Genomic DNA, 23,590 nt, shown 5'->3' with positions numbered 1-23,590 from the left:
GCCTAATAGCTGCAAGTGCTGAAAGGAAGAGGATCACCTTAGGCCAACCCGATGAGATGTAAACTAAGGCACTATGATGACATTAAGTAAACTCCCACTGCTAAGACAATACTCCTGTTGCTGCTGACTGTAACAGCAGACTGAGGATTAATGATCCCTCTGGAACAGTGCTAGCTTTGCTGCTCAGGTCACTTAACAGTGGGCTGGGAAAAAAATCTCAAGCTGTAGTAGGAAACATTCGTGCATCAAGTGGGGAGATGCTCAATGACCTTGTAAGTATTTCCATCTCTAATTTCTCAGCTTTTTTGCAAATATTACTCCTTTAATATAATGACACCCACTGAGAGGACAGTTTGCACTTATATTTCTCTCCATGCTATTGAGTTTCTCCCTCTTTCTCACTGGGAATTAAACTACAATTATATTGAGGTTAGTGGAGTTTTCCCTCATTCTATTTAAAAGATAGATATCACAGCATTAGTTACAGGACATTTAAGAAAATAAATATAGATATTCTTAACAATCCTGCCACTCATAATTATGTCAGGCAAAAATAGTATCTCAGGAAACACACATGCTGGTTCCTCCCCGGAGAGGATTCTGCTCCTCAGACTGATAGCTGAAGACCCCACCAAGTGCACCCCATTGAATCTCCACTCACTAGATCCCGTGCAATGACCACCAACCTCTGAGGAGGACTGGAAGTGACTCCTTTTAGAGCCCCTCAATGCTTCTCCTTAAATTGGCCAGTGGGGGTCACTGCTGTTGAATGACACAAGGCTCCATCCCTCCCAGGGTTGAGGCTGCAGCTCTGGAGTGCTCCTAGCTCCTGCTCATGGAGTGAGAAGCAGAATCCAAGAATTAAACCCTAGTCTCTTGCATGGCAGCACACACTGCTATTGGCCTAGTTATGGTAGCATATATTTGACTAGATTAGTTTAAAAAAGATTTAGACTGTAGTCACTCAATCTTATTAATTTACGCTGTGATTAGAAACATTTTTGGTCAAGGAATGTCTCACGATATTTTACTATATGGTTGCAGTGAAGCACGGTAAATAAAGCAGTGGATATTTTACATTATGTGATAGAAATGTATTATTTCGTAATATAACCACAAAAGCAGCTTTCATGTATATCATACTTTTCATCCTGAAATACCCTAATTGCCATCCAAACTTAAATTGATGCATATAAACTATACACAAAGATCACTTCATAAACAACTCAAATGCAAGCACTTCTATTTAACAGACCAGTCATTTCTCAGGCTTCATCTTTTTTATACCTAGGCTCAAAGTTTAGCTCTGCTATGCCCAATTACGTATCTAAGCTCTTAAACTTTGGATTTTTAAGAACATTCTATGGATAAACAATGTCTTACTGGACTCTGGAGGTAAAAATGTGTGGTGGCCCTTGTAAAATTCCCCATCCCTATGCCTAACGTCTTTGCTGCTGTTAACATGTAGCCCCATTCATTGTGTTACAGTGATTGGTTTGTAGCTCTGGTGCCACAGTCCCCAGAAGTAGACAAACAGTGCTTTGCAAGCCAGAGAATTTTTAAAGCCCCCAAATTATCAAGTGTATCAAGTGTATGTTCAAATACTCCAAGGACTTGAAGTTGCATTAGTTTTAGTAGCCAGCATACCTCTAAGTGCTAAGGCAAAAGAAGATGGGTATCTCCTCCTGCCTGCATTCCTTCCTTCCTTGTTACAGAATTGTGTTAGTGGTGAATTATTTTACTAATCGATTTCTTAGCTCCCTGCCACAAAAATTGTTAATGACTGAGAGCCCCATTGCTATCCACATCTGTAATGGTCACTGCTTCCAAACAAAAACACTGGACTGACATTGGTGTTGAAATGATCTACAGAAACAGAACTGATATTTTAATTAGATTTCAGAGTAAACGCTTTCTAGAGGAAAGTGGCTATCTTTCACATCTCATCATAGTCCTCTCTGTTAACTGACATTCTGGTCTTGTTTGGAATCATTTTCCTTAAGTACAAAAAGTGGAAACCAATTTGTTCATTCTCTTCTCCTTACAGCTACATCTTTGGTTCTGAACTGCAGTTCTGAGACGCAAGGTAATTTCTGACACTAATCTGGCCCTGGAACCGTAGCTCTGGTACTACGACATCCATTTCAAACCACCTAAACCTACCCCATCTTTGAAACACGTAAGAGATTCTATTGCTTCCTTCCACATTAGCAGGTTTATTTATGGATTTGGTTTTTGAGGAGCTTACAGAGAACTACAAGAGAAAGAGAGATTATGGAAGTATGTAACTTGCTTAAAGAGTGCAAGGAGGCTCTAATTAAGTCTCTGGATGTAACAAAGAACATCTGACTTACTTGGTAGCATGTGGTGATGCTTTATTCTTTCCAATACAAATGATATTTCACTGGCTTCATGGTTAAAGTGTTACTCTCAACAGGATCTTCATTAGTAAAGTAGAGCAAAATCCACCTATTAATTTCTATGGTTATGACTGAGAGCAGCCTACAGCTGAGTTTATAAGAGTTGTGCATTGCTGTAGAATTTCCAGACTCAAACAGATGAAAATGGATCACTGTGCACTGTTTTGATTAAACTTAAGAGAAAGTAATATTTAAGTGATAATGACCCATTCTGATGATCTGGTACATTCTTGGTAATCCACAGATCATGACATACAAGTCACTGTTCTATGTATAAGGCCCTGAGCTTGCAAGAAAGTTTTAATTGAAATAGAATAATATGCAAAATGCAAAGGAATAGCATTTCAGCCAGTAAAGGGGCTTGAAAAATGAGCAAAGACTTGGGAAAACACTGCAGCTAGCTTCCAATATTAGAGGAAATTATCACTCTTCTAATGATAAGGCAATGACACACCCAAACTAGATAACAAATTTCTTTGAAATCATAGGAAGGCTAACATTAGAAAGGCAGGTTTTCCATGAACCTTGCAGAAGGAGTCTTGCTCATCTTTGCTCACTCTTTACAGAGGAAATTGGTGCTTCTCATTTCTGGTTAAGATTTCTTCCAAAGATCAGCCATGATCAAGAACATGAAAAAATCGAAGGACAGTTTGAATGAGTGGTGAGACTAAGACAGCTGAGTGGACTACAGCTTCTGGCTCCTTGTCCTGCCAACTTTCTAGATGCACTAAAAAAAGCCAATGCATTTGTGGAAAGCACAGCCTGTGCCTATGAGAGCCTGAGAGAAAAAACACTTCTGGTGAGAAAAACGATTTTGTATGTGTGCTATTGGAGTCATTTTAGTGGCACTTGGTTCTGCTTCCAACCCACTGCAGTATGGTGTCTCAGTACTCAAAGGAATCAGGTCAAAAGCACCGCTGGACAAGTAATGGGCCAACCCTTTATGCTGTGTAATCTGTTGGCACACTGGCTAACTATGTTTGTTTTAAGAATGTGAGAAATATTTAACATGTCAAAAAGATGTTACACAAGGGACTCGGGCAGGAATAGTCATACTGAGAAGAGATGCTGAAGGTCTGCAACCAGTAACTACCAGAATTACAGAAAACACTGGTCTTCCCAGCGTTTCAAGCGAAAATGAGTATAACAGTACAAGTAGTGATCAAACTCTGTGTTCGATTTAGCAAGGTTGAGAAACTATACAAAATGGATACATGAAGGACAGACTGAGATTGACCCTTTTCAAATTGCTGATGAGAGGAAAGAAGCACACCCACCCACTGGAAGAGGCATTCATGCTTTTGGACACCACATCATTAAAGATGTATCAGGATATGTCAGCACAGTCAAAGTGCTAATAAACTTACAGCAAGAGATCAAATGATACTGGCTGATTAGTCTTCAGCAGCTGAACTTCAGGGTGCAGTGCCAACCTGGCCCACGCATGGAAAGACAATCCTGTAATTTCACTTTCTGGGCTTGGCTCTGTGTTGTCAGCACTGTCCCTGCCCGAAGAACTGATCAGAAAGTGGCGCAGGTAGAGGAAATGGCACAACCTCCTGTTTCTGAAGAAGAATGTGTATGCAGCAAGTACTATTGCACCTCATTGATCAAGGTTTGCTTAGCCCCATGTATTTAATCTGAAGATCTGGAAGGGAAAAAGGGGAAATATGGGAAAAATGACAAGTCTCTCTCAAGTTTCAAGCTCTGTCACAGTTGATAGTACTCCAGCTGCTGTCCAGTCCCTGTCCTGAACATGGAACATTTCCCTCTCCAAATGTGAAGACCTCATTAAAAAAACAGATGTTAATGATGCGAGTGAGAAATGTGGATGAGGTATATGGTAAGTCCACACATTTGTCAGTGTACACAGCATTACTACAGGAGCAAAACTGAATAATGACTAATGTCCCAAATCAAGAAATATTACATTAAACAGAGACTGGGGAAACATTCTCTAACCAGGATTCATTTACTATCAAAGAGAAAACAGCATAGATGCATAAGTGATAGGAAATCAGAAGTTAGATTCTATTGTAGTGGTTGCTGGCTGTGAAGAAATCACTGCAGAAAAGGAGAAAGCTGGAGTACATGACATCATGTTAATGAAGTTTTGCTATGGATATGAGCTCATTGTTGGGCTTCTTCAGAGAGGAGGATGGGAAAAATGGAACTGAGACTAGCTCTGGTTATGTGAGTCATCTGGACAGAAGACGCAGTGATTTCATTCCTCCTCTCTAATAATGAGGGGGGGGGAAATGTATGTTAAAAACATTGAAAATGAATGATTTCAGGAGTTTTTTTCCACTAAGTAGGAAAGTCTCATTCACAGAAAGCTCGATGGCCAAATTAACCTTTAAGTTAGTTGAAAACTTTCAAATTTTGTTTGAAGATATCTTGTCTTCTATCATATGTAAGTGAAATAAAATGTTAACTACCGAATTTAACTACTTTAAGGTAAAGTTAGGAAAAAGAAACAGACAGAAAGTTACTGCTAGTTGCAGCAAACTTCAGCAAGCAGTGGCTTGCCTGCAGTAAGGCCCACTTCAAAGAATGCATAATTTTGAAGAAACATGGTAACATCTCTTTGTTTAACTGAAAAGTGTTGAATAGTTTTACACCAAAATATCCTACTGCTAAAATTATTTTGAGTTCTATCTACTCTACAGGGTTGCCCAACCACCAATTCCATCTGGTTTGCTATCTTTGCTGTGGGGAAGATGGGAAGAGTTGTTCATGTGTCAAATCAAACAGTGAAGCATTTCCCACTTTGCAGAGGGATGGGGCAAGCATCCTAAAATGGAACCTGATTCTCCACACAAAAGAGTTTGGACCATCTTGCTACTCTGGTATAGAAAGCAAATAATATTTAAAATTATTGACTATGCAGCATCTTGAAAGTCAATGGAGACTAAAAGTCCATCCTTCATACTGTGATAAACTTCACCATTTATGTCTTAGATGCTCAACTATCATCTAGAATCATAGAATCATAGAGCTATCATCTCCATCAGGAAGAGCAGCCTTGACTAGTTCATCTGTCAGGAGTAGCATTTCAGTACCTGAAGTCAGCTTGAGTATCAGTGGGAGTGACAGGTAACTATCAGAGGGCTCAATTACACTCAAACACACAAGTACACACGGCTACCGCTGAAGTCAACAGAAGTCGTCTCTCCAGGGAAGAGCAGGCTGAAGAGAGGCAGGGGGTCAGATTCTGGTCCTACTGAACTGAACTCAGGGCAAAGAGTAGCTGAGATAAAGTGATTCTACTGTCTTTTAAACTTGAAGACAGCAGGGAACTAGCTGGTTGCTCAGTTTTGCACCTAATTGCTGGATTTTTTTAAAATATGGTTGATTATTGATCCAAGGGGTTTTCTGGCAGACACAGTCAGGGAGGCAGAGTGGTGTCTGCCACCAGGGGATCAGGTAGCTGGCCTTCTGACTGCTTTGTGCTGCCAGAAAAACCCAGAGATGCCTATATTAGGGAAAGAATCTGACTCCAGGGATGCAAGCCACGTGAAAATTTTAATATGACAAGGAGAAAATATGAGCTTAATGTACTGAAGCTCAAAGTTCCTGTAGCCCAGTGGATTGCTGAATTGGTTGTTAAACAAAAATCTTCATTTAATTTCACTGGTGTTTCATTCCTCTTTTTTTAAACCTGGGTATTCAAGCTTCCTAGCAAGTGCCTGCTTTGTCCTAACAGAAGGCCTAAGTTCTTTGTCAAGATTCAGAGGAGACCTAGCCCTTTCCTATCTGCTGTTCAGAAATGCAATAAAAATCCCAGCATATCATTCTCAAGATACTTTAGGAAGACACTTTATAGTCTCTATGATATCAAATTAATTTCTCTAGTTTTAAAATGCAGAAGCTATCTCCTTATTGACTAAGGCACACCTTGTCCCGATTTGGGGTCTGACCCCTATACTGTGACTAAGGCAATAAACAAGACATTATTAAAGTGCAGATACAATTCTGGAAATGACTTGGTATTTCCTCTTATAATTAGGCTGTCAACATTTTCAGCTAGCAGGGTGGATAAGCTGAGATCTGTATTCCAGGGAACCTTCCCTCTGCAAGTGGAGTGGCTGGGAAAAGAGATAACCTCTATAACCTCAAAGAGATAACTTTGGTGTTTAGATGTAAGGCACTAACGGTGAGCAGCCAGCGGTCTGCTTGGGTATGGCTGTCCTGTTCCACAAGCACTCATCCTCAGTTAGCACCTGGCAGACTGAAGTCTGCAACACTTGTGCTATATCTAAAAACATGAGGTCCAATCTAAGTCTCACCACCAGTGGAAGGACTCCCACTGCCAAGAAGGGGAGCTGGCCCAGGCCTTAAAAAAAATCACATCTGGTCCTCAGGATATCCCTGCTTGAGGATCATTCATTACAGCTGCACTGCAGAATGGCTTCTGCACATCTCTTCACTAATTCCCCAGCTTCCACAGCACACTGTGCAAGATCATCTTTTGCTTGTGACAGTTTAGGCTCAAGAATGCACCTTCTTTACAACACAAGGAAAGAATTAAAGCACCATAAGCGATTCAGGCCTAAAAGGAAAGTGAGACTTACAGGTACCTGACTTGATAGACTGAGGTTTGCAGCAGCTGATTTTTTCTTGCTGTTGGTACTATTTGCGTTGTTCCCAGCACTGCTGTTGGAAGTGCTGCTGGTAGAGTTTTTCCTTTTTCTCCGTTTGGTTGTCGGTTGTCTTGTGGGTTCTGCTGCAATAAAATGGTAAGAAGGGAAGCAAATGGCAGATATTGTAAAGTGTGTACTACAATGATCCATAAGCAGACATGCTGAAATACTTTTTCATCTAGTTTTTTATTTCTACATTTACTAGGAGTGGTGCTAGTAGTAGTAGCAGTATTAGATTTAACATACAAATCATAGAACAATATGTGGACCCAAACCAATGACATCTGCTTTCAATTTTTGTAACATGGACTAATTAATGAAGCTTATTCTCCCAGCATTAAAAGTTATTTAAAAGTATTTTTTTTCCAACGGGAGTATTGTTGATAACTATCATGATGCTCAAAGTGGCTGTGTAACTTGCTAAAGGTCACACAGCAAGCAACGGTGCTAAACAAAAATTCAAGTCTTATTCTGATATAGGGTACAACCTCAACTGATGCAGCCAGAGGCAAAGGCTGAAGGCAGCTTTTGACCATACTGCTGCCATCGGTGCAGCATACAAGCAACTACGATTTGACTTCCTTCTGCCTCTGATGCCTTCATCTTTAAAACTACCACTCCCAACAGAATACGTTAGAGCATGCTGCATGCCTTTTCTCTGCAAGTCTTCCAAACTTAGACCAAACCAGGACAATTACATAACTTTACTTAAATTGGCAAAGAACAGAGGGGCAATTGTACTTCTCAAAATTTGGCATGAGCATCCATGTGAATAGTCTTAGATATACAAATCTTTAATAAACCGAAAAAAAGAGAGAATTATTATTTTGAGGTGTAAGAGGAAGGAGATTAGGTCCAGGCCTGTAAATAACATTGTATTAGTCTCAAAGACAATTAATTATGAATTGTAGCTGTAATTTCAGAGTCACAGCAGGAAGCTGAATTACACAAACGATGAATTCTAATGGAAGCAGTAGGCATTTTGCATTCCATCTACACATATTTTTGTACTAAATTATATCCTAGTCACAGTGAAACCATCGGAACGTGCACATCTATAAATCAGATGGGTCAGACTGAAATCATAAAGCAACAGAACTGTTTTCAGGCTTACTATTAGAACTGTGCTAATTCCTTTGTAAGGAAATTTTCCCATTGTTTCTATATTAATTTAACTATAAAAAAAGTAAAATACTGAAATTAAACATACCTGGTGGGGCCACCATTCTCTGCCATTTTTGAAACAAGCATGTCTTCAAGCAGTCCCGTGGACTTAGATTGTAAGTTTTATGTCTTGACATCAGTTCCTGCATTGGCTCCAGTATTACACACAACTGGAAGAGAAAGTTGGAATAAAATGTTTTCATAGAATAATTTAGGTTGGAAAAAACCTTTAAGATGACTGTGTCCAACCATTAAACTATCACTGCCAAGTCCAGTATGTTCTTGTCTTTTTTTTTTATCCTTTCTAACAGACTATGTTTCGTACAGCTCAGTTTAATCTGTACTGGGAATGTAGGATCAAAACTCTGAATCAAGAAAACTACTGTTTACTATATTTAGTATTAAAAAAAACCCCACCCCAGATAAACCTCAATTCTGGTCTTCCAGATTACAGAGATCTCAGAAAATTTTCATCTTTGATTGACAAAGCTGATTGAATTAATAAACAATAAAACACCCACAGTGAGTTACCATTCCCATATAGCAAAATGTACAGAGAGTGGTCTTCTGACCTTCTGTACTCCACAATGAAGACTTCTCATAAATGATCAATGATGCTATTGCATGGAAAATAATCCAACTAATTTTATTTCATTCTTGTTATGAAGACTATACTTTTTCTTCCCATCACATGAACGACGTCTGAGAAAGAGGAGCATTGTATTTCCTTGGCAGCTTTAACGCTCTATCCTGTTAAAGCTAGAGATTTCTGAAAACATGGAATTTCAAGCAAACATCTTTTTTAAAAGAGTAATATATTTTCTATCTGTTTGCTTAATAGTTAAAATCACTGTTCACTGCTTTTTGCTCCTGTTAGCATGGCAGATCTAGCACAAAGAACATAGTGAGCTGGTTTCTATTCCCTCCTGTTTATCACCACAGAATCATTTCCAGTCAGTTAAACCTTACGCAAAACCACAGAAGACTACAGAATTGCACACATGTAATTGAGAGCTTACTCTTGCTTGCAGCAGCCTTGGTTTTTGGTCATCGTACATGAGCAGAAAAAATCCAGGTTAACCCCTAGATTCCACCTGAAATTTGTAAGGCTGGCACATATGAGGAAAAGGTTCCTTCCTTGCTAACTGAGCACATTGATAAGGAAATAGCTGGCACAGGATAAACCTGGTGCCTATGTGCAGAACTGCATTGAAAAGTGGTTGAAGGTTTGGCTTTTTTTTTTTTTACCAACAGAAGCAAGGCAACAAGTTGGTCAAATTATTAGAAGTTAGAACAGCAACTGCAGAATGGCATAACTAAAGCTGAGTCTTGAGTTATTTACATAATTTTAGCAAGTCTTGCTGAAGGAGCATCTTGGATTTACTTCAGCAGGCAATATTTTCCTTCCATTCTTTTACAAACATAGAAGATGTGAGGCAAATTCTTCTCTCTGGGCTGCACAGCCAACCAGTGTTTGCTCCGTTCTACCCATGCGCACCCTACTCTTATTCACATAAATGGAGATGCAAAGTGTGAGGGAAAAACATCTGAAAGGGAGCTGCCATGAGGACTAAGAGATTAATTCAGCATTTAAATATTATTGTGTATTGGCACTGCTTTTTGATGAGCCTTTCATTAACAGCAGTTAAGATGGAGATAACATAAAGCAGCAGGGAGAATGAAGAGCTTCAGTATGAGGAATTATTTTTTTCACCTGCAGAAATTGAATCTGCAGTTGCCTCATTGACTTTTTTCTTACACAGACTTTTAAAATATATTTTTGAAGATAAAAAAATCTGCAAAGTAATCTAATAGACAGAGAGATGATATCAGATTGTGCACTTTGGGTTCAGATTTTCTTCTGGTTCAACATTGTACCAAAAATTAAGAGAACTGGGTCCTAAAGTATGTGCAGGATCCAGTGCATGTTGTCAAAAGGGGTATTGTATTTTGAGTTTTTATTCAATTTATTCTGAAACCTGCAGGCATTTGATCATGTTTTGTGTGTGTCAGAAAACGAGAGATTAGTGATCATAGACAACACCATCGCTTTGTTTCTTAAAAGTCTGGATTTCTGGCAAGGCTGCCTAAATTGTCTCATTATAAGCAGATAGTAACTAGCATGAAAAAGATTGCTGTTCTAATTCTTAACAAACCAGTTAGCCTGGGCAGAGCACTACACTCACATAGCTCTACTACTGCTGGGACTAAAAGTATGTAAATATACACATAGGGTCTTCCAAGATTTCCTTAGGGACATTTTATTCATGACACATTTACTCCTCTGTATATATTTATTGTTGGCAACAAAGAGAATGTTTCTTCTTTATCATCTGGCAAAGATGTTTCCTATTGTGCACTAACCATAATGTGCACTGAGAACTATGCAGTCCCTGCTGCCTGTAGATATCTTGACGGCTAATCCTGTCTCTAATCTCTTTCACTTCACAAACAAGATTAAAATGGAATACAAACCCAAAATGTTGCAATGGCTGACTGATCTCACATGCATGGACTCAAAATGACAAGCATCAGGGTCTCTACACTGGGACATAGGACAGTGTCATCTTTTGGATATTTGGGAAGTATTTGCACTTTGTGTAAATTCCAATTCTGGTTTTAGGGAATTCATAACCATTTTCTCCCTCTAAAGTCTGCAAATTAAAAGGTCAGCTCAGGATGCCTGAGTAGTAGGAGGGCATCACACTCTACAGTGACAAGTCCATTTTAAATGCCTCTAGCTCACATGAATTGGGTGCAAATGTAAAACGAACTGGATTAAGAATGATTGATATTAAATATCACAATCTTTTTCAGTGACCTTTGATAACATACTTGAAATCTAAAGAGACTCAAAACCAAATCCATGAAAGAGGAAACGACTGTGGTCCAATTATCTTATGTCTGAGGAACCTGCCAGTGACAATCAGTGCTCAGTTTTTGCAAAGAGCTAAATTAAAAACATGGAGACAAGATGCCTTTAAGAGCTAAGTTGGCCAAAATCACTTGCCATCTTTAACTGCTAGTGAGCAGGGTAACTGGCAGGCCGGTTTAACTACATCATTTTACACAGAGACTTCTTAAAACAAAGCTAACAAAGTGTTTTACATACTCCTACATACATTGGCATATAGAAGAAGCCTGAGGCTTAGACTGCCTATTCCCCACAGATCACCTAATCTCACTCTGTGAGATTCCTTTTCAAAACATCAATGTTAACATTTTTTTCAAGCATTGGATAATATTAAAACATACCCATCTTTACTATAGTACTATAATAACATTATTTGGAACACCAACAAAACCGATCTCTTCTGCAAGCATTTTCTGCACAGCTCAGAATCAGTCACCCAGGAAAATACCTTAAAGACTTAAAGACTTCAGTGCAGTGACAATGTATGATCACAGAAATAATATCTACATTTCTAGGGACCCAGAAACTTTAATGGCAATGCTCGACAACACACAGTTAGACATTTCCGAGCTCTGGGTTTAGACTACAGAAAACGTGGGACTCATTTGCCCACACACAGGTGGCTAGTGGCAGTTGAAATGCCCTAGGTTATCCTGGATTGGATCCATCTGATTGCTCTTGCTGTCCCAGAAGGACACAAGGCTCCAAACCAACATTTCAACCATAATAAAGTGTCATTAGTTTGTGGTCAACTGAATGAAGCACAAAGTTAAAAGAGAAATCATGCTTCCTTTAGCTTTTAAAACATATTTTGAAGAATATGTATCAGAATAGATTATAGACTTTCCCTCTGTAGTACTAAAACATACTGAAAGAACTTCATATGATGCTTAGTAAACTAATACTATTAGAACCAGTTTCCAGTCATCTTATTTGAACTCATCACAATGATGTCCAGCCATCACTGCGGAACCACTGTTTCTTTGTAGGTAGTTGTGAGCACTAAAGATGAACATAGAGCTTTAGAGTCAGAGAAGTCATTAGCATGAAAAGTTTTTATTTGTGGGTGCCTGGGACTGCCTTTTGATGCTGTATAGCATGTCAGTGATTTTGCCAGAGTTTCATACGTATCCTATGGACAATTAATGAATTACTGAGCTTAGTTCCAACCTGAGAAAATGGCAATGTTATACCCTTGGGGTTGAGGGAAATGAAATCAGGGAACATAATAAAGCATGTTTTTTGTTTTGTTTTTTAGTAAAACACATTTGGCAGGATTTGATTCGTTTTGGTTTTGAGTTTTTTTTTTTTTTTTGAGGTAACTTGCATTTCTAAGTTTCAAAAGACTGTGTTTTAAGAAGGGACTTGGAAGAAGAAGTACTGCAGGCACTGTAGATGGGAGTTAGAGGGTTCTCAGAATATGAATCCACATGTAATTTCCTGTAATACTTCAGTTACCAGCAGAGCCAAAACCGTCCTTCATAGGTAAGAGGTCAGATTCAGCTCTGAGATCACTCTAGTCACACCAAAAATGGTTTTAGTCTTAAGATTTTTGTTCTACAGCCAGGTTTCTATTCTATTCTGAGAAAGGATGCTCATTCTGGTAGCAGTGAAGATTAGTGAAGTTAGATTAGAAAGACTAGTGTGAAAGCTCTCTTTTACCTTCCTTCTGCACACCATAGGTTTACGTCCCCTATCGCTAATTTAATTAGCAATTACCTTCTACAGTGCAACCTCACATCCCCAGCATTTCTGCGGTTGGAGCAGCTATGGAAGGCACTGAGGCCCTGCCAGCTCTGGGCTGCAGATGGCAGAGCTGGCCTGGCTAACGGCCTTCTCCTCCCCACTCTGGGTGGGAGCAGAAAGAGCTGCAGCCTCTCAGTCTGGCTTTCCATGCTGCTGGCATTTTAAAGAGAATTCAGTAGAACTGGAGTGTTGCGATACCTAGGCGGTGAGGCTGACATGACCAGCAGCCAGTATCTTTAAAGCAGGGAACGTATCTGATCAGTAAGTGCTGGGCAGCTGACGAGTTCCAACGTTTACCGCAAGAAGCAAGTTTTGAGACCTGTACCTTTCCCCAGATAACAGTTCACTGTACAAGCAAAGGTTTCACTAAACACAACAAACACTTAAATTATCATGTAGATGACTAAAATGTTAATGTACGATAAGATGATATCAGTTCTTCTGAGTCACACCAGCACAGAACTTGCTAAAGAGTCTTCCTCAAACTTTTACTGAAATTTGTTTTTAACTCTTTGATGCCTGAAACTTCTCCTGGTTAAACATCTGTATCAATCACTTGAAAGTTATCAGAATTGTTTCATAGTCAGAGATCACAGCGATTTACAACCCTTCCTAAAAGTGACCAACACCTCACATTAGAATTGGGAGTATTACTCACTGTCTAACTTCCAGGTAGGGTGTTGACAGTGAAGGTATATCTGGAATACTCTGAGCAGCCTTGAAGGGATTCCAAAGTTTGGTTTAGAGCTCATTTTTTATCCTCCACAAAGATTCTGAGTTATGAACTAACAAATCTGGACACAGCAATGTTTTATTTCTGTGTTTAAATGCAGTTTTACCTCTGCAAACCCTATATAGCACTCTAGAGAGAATGTTGCTAGTTAACGTTGCCAGTGAAATTCTGTCCCCAACGCGTTTTCCTGGGAAAGGTCCCACTGATTTCAGTGGGGCAGAATTTCTGAAAAGAAGTGAAAAGTCTCTGCATATTTTTTATGAAATCCAAAAAAATGTATATATCCAGAGATCCATGATAAGTTAATGATAGATCTGCAATGAGGAAGGGGGCACATGATGTGTATTTTTTCAGGCCCTGTGGAAGAGCTATACCTGCAAGTCTGACTTCCATGAACAGCATCGAAGCCTTGTCCAAGGGCTTTGAACCCCCAGAAGTATGTCACTGAAACAGTAATGCGCTGCTGCAGTCCTCAATACAATTCATTCTTTGGAGTTAGAAATAGGGAAGGCAATTGGCTGAGTTTAAATTTCTCTGCTTATGCTCATTTTTCAAAATTAATGTAAGTATAATTCCTCTGCAGAACAGGGGAGGAATGAAAATTTCCTAGGAACATATTGCTGCTTCTTTCACTGGCTGGTTTGCAATTCACTGCTCAAAATAGCTGATGTTTTTTAAGAATCACATGTGCATACAGAACATTTTCATCTTAAAAACGATCTTTGTTTTCCATTAAAAACATGGCGATATGAATGAGAATGTTTGGGTTTTTTTTATAAATAAAAAAAAAGATATGTGGAGTTTTTTTTACCTACTTGTTTTTCTAGAGGGGATTGCTTTTGCTTTGTTTTAAGCTCTTGCCCAGTATGTCAAGTCAAATACAAGTCTCTTCCATCAGTGCGTTTCAATGAATCAACTATAGCCATGCTCCTCTCTGCATGATGAACTTTAAGCCAAAAGGAGCTTTGAGATTCCCATCACTCAACATACTAGTCTTGTTACCTGCTTTCACTTTTCAAAGAGCTGCTGTACATTCACTCCTGTGGAGATGCAGACACTAATAAGAAATGTTCATTGTACAATATATATGGAACATTATGTATGGAACATACGTAACGACCTGACTTAGGTGAACCTGCTTCTGCAGGGGGGTTGGACTAAATGATCTCTAAATGTCCGTTCCAACCCCTACCATTCTATGATTCTATGATATATGGAATAAATTAATGATGAATTTTGTTGTAGTTAGCGTACCAATCGCAAATTCAGTAACCCCTTTGTTTTAAATTACAAAAGTAGTTGTTTTAACCTGACTATTCAAAAACCAGTTTGGACGAGAGCATTGTTTTAGTGAAAACCTAGGTGATCTTTAGGGCAGACCAATACCATAGAATAATCCCAGACTTTTTTACTGTCACTATTGTTCTCTCCGTATTTCCAGTTCCTTCTGTGCCAAAGGTTTTTAATTTGGCAGTGTATAAGAAGCCTGAAATCCCAACAATGTGAGCTCTTGGTATCCAGAAGGAGGTAGAAAACTGCTTGGAAATATGGTATAGGCCCATTCACTATATTTACTCCTAAATCAAATACATTTTATTTAAGCAGATAGCAATGAAAAGATTTTAAAACTGTTAGTAAAAAATATTTCTTTAGGCTTTGACTTAAATTCTTATTGAGATGCACAGGATTGCTCTTTTCAGAGACATCGTTTGAGACTAGTTCAGGCCTCAGCAAGACAGCACTGCATCAAGTTTGAACTTGGCTGGTATTTTAAGTACATCTCCAAACCCATATGGAGTGGATATTTTGTGTCAGCTTTAAAAAACACAGCACAAGTTTCTGAAGCACAATGCTGTAGCAAGAGTAGATTCTGGGACAAATTTCATAGTCTGAGTTTTACTGGGTCAGGCATATACTTAACAGCCATCACCTCATACTGGAGAAGGTTCCATGTTTTGTGACTATTCACCAGGCTGAGTCAAGAAATATTTATACTTGCAATCACCTAAGAAGCTAGGAATTAGAATTTCCAGCTTAACCCTTACAATATTAATGACAGTTAGCATCTACAGTTTTTTATTATTTATTATTTATACAATGCCTGAGATACACAAAGATATTTTACAAACTACTGAGCCCTTTGTTCTGAAGAGATTCCTATCTCAACTAAATAAGAGGGGAAATACTAAGCCAGGGGCAATCTGGCAACCATAAGGTATACACAAGAAAACAACAATTTCATGTAGCTATCTACAAGTGCCTTGAGGACTACTGATATATATTTAAATATCACTCACATGTTGTCACTTGAAAATATGGCTGTTTTACCATGCAGATTGCCTACTACACATTAAGCAAAATGTCATTCATTTCATTGATAATTTGGTTATTTAGGAAACAGTGTAAGATCAATTCTGCCACACGGCTCCTGTGTCGCCAGCCCTGCAAGATGCAGTGGGGTGACATGCAACTACTAAAGCTCCATGCTGGATTCACTAGTAAATACTCAGCACTCAGTAATGTTTATTCATCCTATGCTCTGCCCTGAATGCCAGTCTAGGACTCTCCAGTTTCTCACTAACACCCAGAGGTAGCGAATGATTTCTCAATAATGCAGTATTCAGCTGCTCAATTGCTTCCGAGCTACACAGCATATCATGTTTTTACACTGCTCTATATCTGCAGCCATTTCAATTCCCAGCAACAGTGAGAATGGAAAGAAGCAGTATTCATTTCAGGAAAGGCTATGCTTAAAAAAAAATGTGTTTTTCCAGGCAAATACTATGGGTGGGTAGGAAACAGAAGCAGTTCTTGACACAGCACAGCTATTACCAGTGCTGCAGCTAATTCTTGTGAGTGTGCTGGACCCCAACTTAAGTTTTTTTCTCTTTCTCCTTGCGTTTTTTTAAAAAACATATCGGCTAGCCAACAGCTTTCACCTCTTTTTCATGCACTCTGTAGCAATTCAGGTGATTTATGAAAACTTTGCTACCTTTCATGGCCATTAATTCTGCCCTTTCATGTCGTGGCATCAGTGACAGCACCAAATCCATGTACCTGGTCTACGAGGAATCCAGCCTCCTTTACAATGAATAACCTTCTCCCTCCTTCCCTGAATCTCACTTGGGACTTCAGGTTCCTCATTCCCTGCAGTGTGCCCATACTAGTGAAAGGGCTCCGGGTTCAACACTTCTGTAACCAGAAAAGCATTCCTGTGAATGTTCTTGTTCTTCCAGAACGGCTGCTGAAATGCTTTGCTGACAGCTGAGCACTCTCTCCCATGAGAAGAACGTCAGTCCAGGGCCTCTTTAGCATTCATATTGTACCAAACAAAGCGTTTTTTATGCTGGACATGAGCAGTCTTAACACCATCTTCAGTTTACATGTCATGAATGGTGTGAAGCACCTTTGAGACATCAGGTGTCTGAAACTGGACAGATGTGCTCTCCTTTTTTCATCTGAGGGGAAGTACTCATCATGGAGTTGCATTTGTGGGGACAACTGACATTTGCTTTATTTAGTTATCTCTTTGGCAGTACGCTCATCATTACATCATGTGATGGAATGAATTCTGTTTCATAATATCCTTAAGCAGTAAAAAAATGTTTTAGGCCTCCTAGTCATTGCTGTAACTGTTTGATAACCCTCTCCCCTCGGGCTTTTTGAAAAAGCAGACCTTTCTACTTTCCTTGTGCTTTTACTTAATCTCTCTACTTAGGTCTATAGTTTATGGGTTAGAAAAGAGATCTATTGTTTGCATTTTTGGTTCTCTCTTTGAAGTTTTAATACTGTTTTTTAATAGATTTATATTTTTTGACTCTTTGTAAGAACTTTGTAAATTACTCAATCTTTCTCTCATTTCCCAGCTGTTAAAGGAATGTACTTTCAGTAAATTCCCTTTCTCCTATTTACTCTCTGTAGATGTTTTTAAAAACCCTTTCTTCCATGGCATCACACAAGTCTTATGACCTTTTAATATTGTTTGCACCATCTGGGCTCATGCCTCTTCCTACTTCCTGCACCAAAATGAAGGTTATCTGGTTCCTTTCCTTTTCCCCTGAGGACGAATCAGGCAAAGGGCAGTTGGTTTCAATAACACAAGTAGATATTCGTAGAATCCCAATGGCAGAGGCAAAGTGCATCCAGTTGCTGTACGTATTTTCAGCTAATGCAAATGAAAGGACTTGCAGAAGTCTCATCTTCCTCCTGATGGGCTTAGTTCTGAAGGTCATGAAAACCCAGAATCTGAGTACCTAAGTCCTAACTCCATGTAACTTCTCCTTATGGATCTCCTGGTACAATCTGGCCTCATCCAAAGTGTACAGATCATTTCATGTTTTCTGCAGTGAAGTTGACCTGCTTGAGCCTTTTCCTTGAGCAGAGAATATAACTGCAGAAAAGGATCAATAAATCAAATCACAAGCCCGGATTATAACAAAGTCTCATACAGCCCATCATATTGTGTGATTCTGCTCTCAAAACTATCGTATTTTCAATGATCAACAGGCAAGATTTGTGTCTTACACATCTCAGATCAGAATTAAGCTCTTAAATGATTTTAAGAGAGTCCATAAAATTAATCTTTGTAATTTAATTTAACATTAATGTTAAATTATATTGCAAAGTGCATCATGCTGACTGCATTATATGATCCTTTAATACTGCAGTTGGTATTGCACTGCGTATCAATTCCAGAGAGCTTGTCACAACAAAATTAAATTCTAATATAAATTGGAACAGATTCATTGATTTCAGCCTATGCTGGATTTGGATGGACTTTCACCATTATATGGGGGTTAAGGCTGGTCCCTAGCAATGAAGAAAAGGAACTAAGTACTTTGGACTAAGTATTTTTTACTTGTCCTGTGAACCAATCTCTCTGGTGGTTTTTTTCATGCAATTATAGGTTATGAATGAACACAGAAACCCAATAGCTGTTGTTTTACCTCACCATGTTTCTGTGGCCTGGTGCAAAGCACATGACATTTGAAAGCTTTCTTAATTTGATTTTCTCCAGATAGTTCAAAAATCATAGAGCTTAAAATTTATTCTCATTTCATTATTATTGTTTTGCTTCTAACACAATCACCAATTTTATTTCTTACGTGGTACCAAGTTAAGAACAAAACAAGTATGGCTTCGGAGACTGTTGTGCACTTCAGAAGAGGTTTGTTCCTCTCTTATTCTTTGCCAAGTGGAGAAATTTAATAGTCAGAATTCCTTACTAATCCACCATCACAGCCAGTCCAAACAGTATCTTTAGGAAACAACATCGGAAAGGTCTATTTCCCTGTTTGCCATCTCCCATCACTATCACGTGTGGTGCTGCTGCATGACATTTCCTTCCTCTCCGTTTCTCCAAAAGCAAACAGGCTGCTATTCAGCAGTTCTGAGTCAAATCCTAACACCTGATATTTCTGATATGCAAACTGTTAGCTTTTTCTATTTGTGCAACAATGAGACCTTATCAGTTTTGCCACTTTTCATTTTGACTATGAAATGCATCCACTATCACTCTTCACCTGTGTCCCTGGCAGCTCCCTTAGGTTCAGACAGAATCCGGTATGTTGTTTGTCTTGTTCAAACTCCTGCTGATCCAAAACAAATCACAGCTTTATAAAAAAGATCGAGAGTGTAGGGACTGCATTTGAATGCTGACAGTTTTTAGTGTGCAGCTGCATTACAACTTGGAAATAAGTTTAGGAATGTTTTCATGGTCTGCAAACAGCAAATGCTGCCTTAAAGACAGTGGAAGCAGACAACAGGAGAGGCTGTGCCTGGCCAAAATATAAGTCTGAAAATTTAGTGGTGCAGTTGAAGTTTTAATTTAGTGTATAATTTTTTTCACAAGGTTTCAAAATATGTGCCACAGATGATGACACTCTTCAGAATGAAAAACAAACTGTCACCCTTGCCTTTGATTTACAAATTCACTTTTGTCCATTGCACTGTTTTCAGGTTTCCTTGTACAAGAAATCAGTTTTCCTTCATATAATAGATACATATGAAGATTCTTACCTACTGAGACAATACCACAGCTGTGATTCATCCTTCAGACTAATGTGTACTTAGCAGCTCTAATCTTATTTACAACCATGCAAAAAGAAAGCTTTTTCCAGAGGATAAGCAACTAGCTCTTCTGTGTCATGAATCTCTTCCCCTGTCCACAGAAAATCCTCATTTCTATACCGCAGCTCAAGCACAAATGCAGTGTTTTTCACATAACCAGATCTATTTTTAGCCTGAATTGTAGGAAGTCTGCAGCATTAATAAATGGAAGAGAAGTACAGAACTACACTGCATGGTAATGTGCCAATGCAAAAGCTAGCTTGGCCTTTAGCCAGCGAACTGTGGTTAGATGTTAGAGCAATGGAAGTAAAAACACCACTTATAATGGAATGATTAATAAGCTGACAAACTTCCATGCATTTATTTCATACTTTTTGAATGCCAACCTTAATAATACTAAAAACATTTTCTATTTTATTAGTGATATCTCAGCCTGAAACACACAGATATATATGTGCATATGTATTTTTATTTTTGCAATTGTGGTGTGCTTAATTCTGCATTCAAATAGAAAGGAACAATATAAGAAGCTAATGATACTTCACAGTGCAGAGCCTGACAGAGGAAAAAAGGAATGACAAAGGAGTTTTTCTTTATAAACTAATAAAGTAACTTCACTAGACATTAAAACCATTGTTTCATGATTTTCTCTCCTATTGACTCTGCAATTCCCTTGTTTGGTACAAAAATTATGAAAGCAAAAATCCTCCAGAGCTGGTACACAGAGGACAAAAGTTCACAGTTCTTACAGGGACACAGAGTCTTCTGTAATCTCTCCACTTCTAGTCCAGTCCACAAAACTTGTCCCAGCAGTGCTACACTGTGGACAGATGGATGTTTATGTAAAAGACCTTGTGCCTCAATAAAATTCCATTTCAGGGTTATATAAAAACAGCAATTACTGGAAAATGGAACTTTTTAATTAAATGTATTCGAAGAAAGTAGGGATTAATGACTTTAAAGTAGAGGGTATTTAATGCTTGTTGTCATAGATCACCCACTAGTGAAGCTGTACAATCACCATCAGGAAACAATGCCTTTAAGTATTGATACTGTGTGTGTTAATAATGCTTAAACTGCTTTCATAACAATATAATTAGTAACACAACTAATGTATACTACATCCATTATTAAAAGAAAGTTTTATAAACTTAATTCACAGCAATATCCTCAAAATAAATCAGGACACACTTTGGATGAGGCTAGTTGTCCATTGGCCCAGTAAACTGAGGACAAGATACCTTTTGAATCTTTTTGATAATGCTGATGTAGTAGGGTACAGTTCCTGACAATCGCCCCAGAAAAATGTAATAACTGCCCAACTGATTCTCTGATTTGTAGGTAGGAAGGAAATTATTACTTTGCATTTCAATTAAATACAGGCAATAAAATATGGGCAAAATTATTCACTGTTTCTGAAATCGTGCCTGCACAGATCAGAGCCTAGCTCATGCTCATCTTAAAAATCAAGCTCTAAGTCTGTACTTCTCATGGATCAAATACTATATAGCGAGTACAAAAACCCACGCACAAAAGTCAAAGGAGAAAAGAAAAAAACAAAACACCAACATTAGGTTTGTTTTTCTGTTAAGAATTCTATTCAGGTACAGAAAAATCAATACTTTTCCTCTGACTGTACACAGTGTACTCAACATGTTCTGTCAGGATCTATACAAAAAAACAGAGATGGGATTTAAGGTGGGTGGATTTGACACTCAGGCAGAGGTATAACCCACCAGCACGAGCAGCTCCCACCTCCTAGAGCAGCTGCATCTGTCAGTGCAGTGGGGGTATCACGCCAGGCAGTGGCATCATGTTGGGCAGTGGCCTTGTGCTGGGCAATGGCAGTGCACTGGGAATAGCATTGTGTGGGGCAATGGCACCATGCTGGGGCAGTGGCATTATACTTGACAATGGCGTTGCACCAGGCAACACCCACTGGGCAATGGCATTATGTGGGGCAGTGGCATCACGTGGGGCAATGGCGTTATGCCAGGCAACAATATCATGCCAGGTAATGACATTCACCGGGCAATGGCATTGTGTGGGGCAATGGTGTCACACTGGGAACCGACATCACGTGGGGCAATGGCATTGTGTGGGGCAGCGGCCTCACTCTGTGCAATGGCATCACGCTGGGCAGTGGGATCACCTTACACCACCTGCTCACAAGGGTACTCCGTGGCCTGTCAGTACTGCAGAGGTAGTACCCAGGGAAACATATCTAATGGCCCTCCTGAGATGGAAAAGTGGCATGTTGCAACAGCCACAGCAAAAGAGGGATAGTCCAGCCTCTTCCCACCTGCCTCACACTGCAGCATAGCACAGATAGAAAGATGGAGAAGTACCAACCAAAGTGACAGCACTTAGAGAAATCAGATTTTCCAGTCAGTCTGGTATCTTGATAAATTAGATACCAGATCATTCAACTGCTTTATAACAGATGATGCTGTACCTCAACTTCACCTCCCTCCCCTCTGTGATGTGAAATGACTAAGATCCTTTCTCCATCCATGTTATGTAAAGGAGTTAAAAAGCAAATAGGAAAACCCAATCTTCTTAACTCCTTCCCTACGTCTTTTTTTCCCTCCCAGTGTTCCATGAACCTATCCTGTGGCAGTTCCTGAGATGTACCAGCATCACCACACACTACTTGATGTGGCTGTAGTCTGGTCTCAGTGTGTGTCTTGATATGTCTGTGCTGAATTTCTGGGTTAGTTGTACAGGTGAAATGGAAGAAGGAGAGAGCAATAGCACACAATTGTTTCACAAAAAGAAACCTTTCAATGGTTGTCAAATTACTTAATCCACAGACTACTCAGATGAATAACTGAGCTGCTAGCTGAAAAGGAAATGTATTTTCTGGGAAGTCTTTCAAATGCATCCATTCATTTGAAGTTCTCAATAACAGCAATATTGAAAAAGGTCTTCTGTGCATGTATCAGTGCTACTAACTGCACTGCAGCACTGTTAAACTGTGTGACTAAGGTCATGCGTCAGCAGCACAGTGTTAAAGCTCCTGGGTACCAGTGATGCACAGCTGTGCTTCTTGAAATTAATTTGGCCAGTTCCATTTTTTTTTACAAAATATTTTACAGATTACTTCTGTATCAGCATACTTCATACATCAGCATACAAGGAATCATCATGCCAGTTCCCTTCCAGCATCAGATCAGCTATCGCCCAGCACAAAGTCAGTCTAAATTCCACAAAGGATACACTGTTAATGTAACAGAAATGTATTTTTTCTCCCCTCTGATCCAGGCTAAGTTTATATGGCTTGGTGATCCAGTGCACACAGATCCATTACTAAGGGGTATGGAACCACAGCCTTACGGGTACATTTATGCTCCCAAATGAAATGAATGAGGGCCATTCTCCAGCCTTCGGGGCCTGTAACAGAGTAGCACTGGTGAGCACACAGCTAAACTCTGCCTACTGCCAGGATAGTGGCCCCAGATGCACTTCTTGCTGGAAACCATCACTCGCTCAAGCTGCTCTGAGCACAGTATCCAGGCACGCTCTGGGAGACAACAAGGTGGCATAGGATAAACTGTCTGAGTAAACATGCCAACAGCTCACCTGGGTGGATATTAATAAGCCAGCTCTCAACTCAGCACAGCAAATGTTTGGTTTACTAGTGGAAATGCAGCCAGAGACACTTATGCCAAGAACATCATTTACCTAACAACAGCTACAGGTCTGGCAACTGGGATACCCTATTTATTTTCCATGCTGAAGAGGAACTGCACTAATTGCATTGACATACGTTTCTGGATCAGGAAGCTGAAATCTGTGATGGCTTGCAGATGGCACTGTCCATACATTGCTGATGCATACAGACAGTAAGGAGTGGTCCTGTGCTGCTGGGGATAGCGCAGCTGTTATTTCCAGAGTGGCC

General features: G+C 39.4%; 1 protein-coding gene across 13 annotated transcripts in view; it reads right to left on the bottom strand.

Annotated features, from left to right (window-relative positions):
- The window catches only part of LDB2 (LIM domain binding 2), a 216,322-nt gene that overhangs the window by 3,268 nt on the left and 189,464 nt on the right, over positions 1 to 23,590 (bottom strand). For 3 of the 13 annotated variants that reach the window (XM_061992165.1, XM_061992161.1, XM_061992173.1), the window contains 2 exons: positions 8,274 to 8,397; positions 6,995 to 7,146 (listed from right to left, as the gene is read on the bottom strand). In XM_061992165.1, coding sequence (XP_061848149.1) covers positions 6,995 to 7,146; positions 8,274 to 8,397 — 276 coding nt within the window. The other 10 variants (XM_061992167.1, XM_061992166.1, XM_061992163.1 and 7 more) reach the window with 8 other exon arrangements.

This window comes from Colius striatus, chromosome 3, assembly GCF_028858725.1.
Source record: "Colius striatus isolate bColStr4 chromosome 3, bColStr4.1.hap1, whole genome shotgun sequence".
Lineage (NCBI taxonomy): Eukaryota > Metazoa > Chordata > Aves > Coliiformes > Coliidae > Colius > Colius striatus.
Note: the sequence above shows the minus strand (reverse complement) of the source record. Positions and strands in the feature narration are given on the sequence as shown.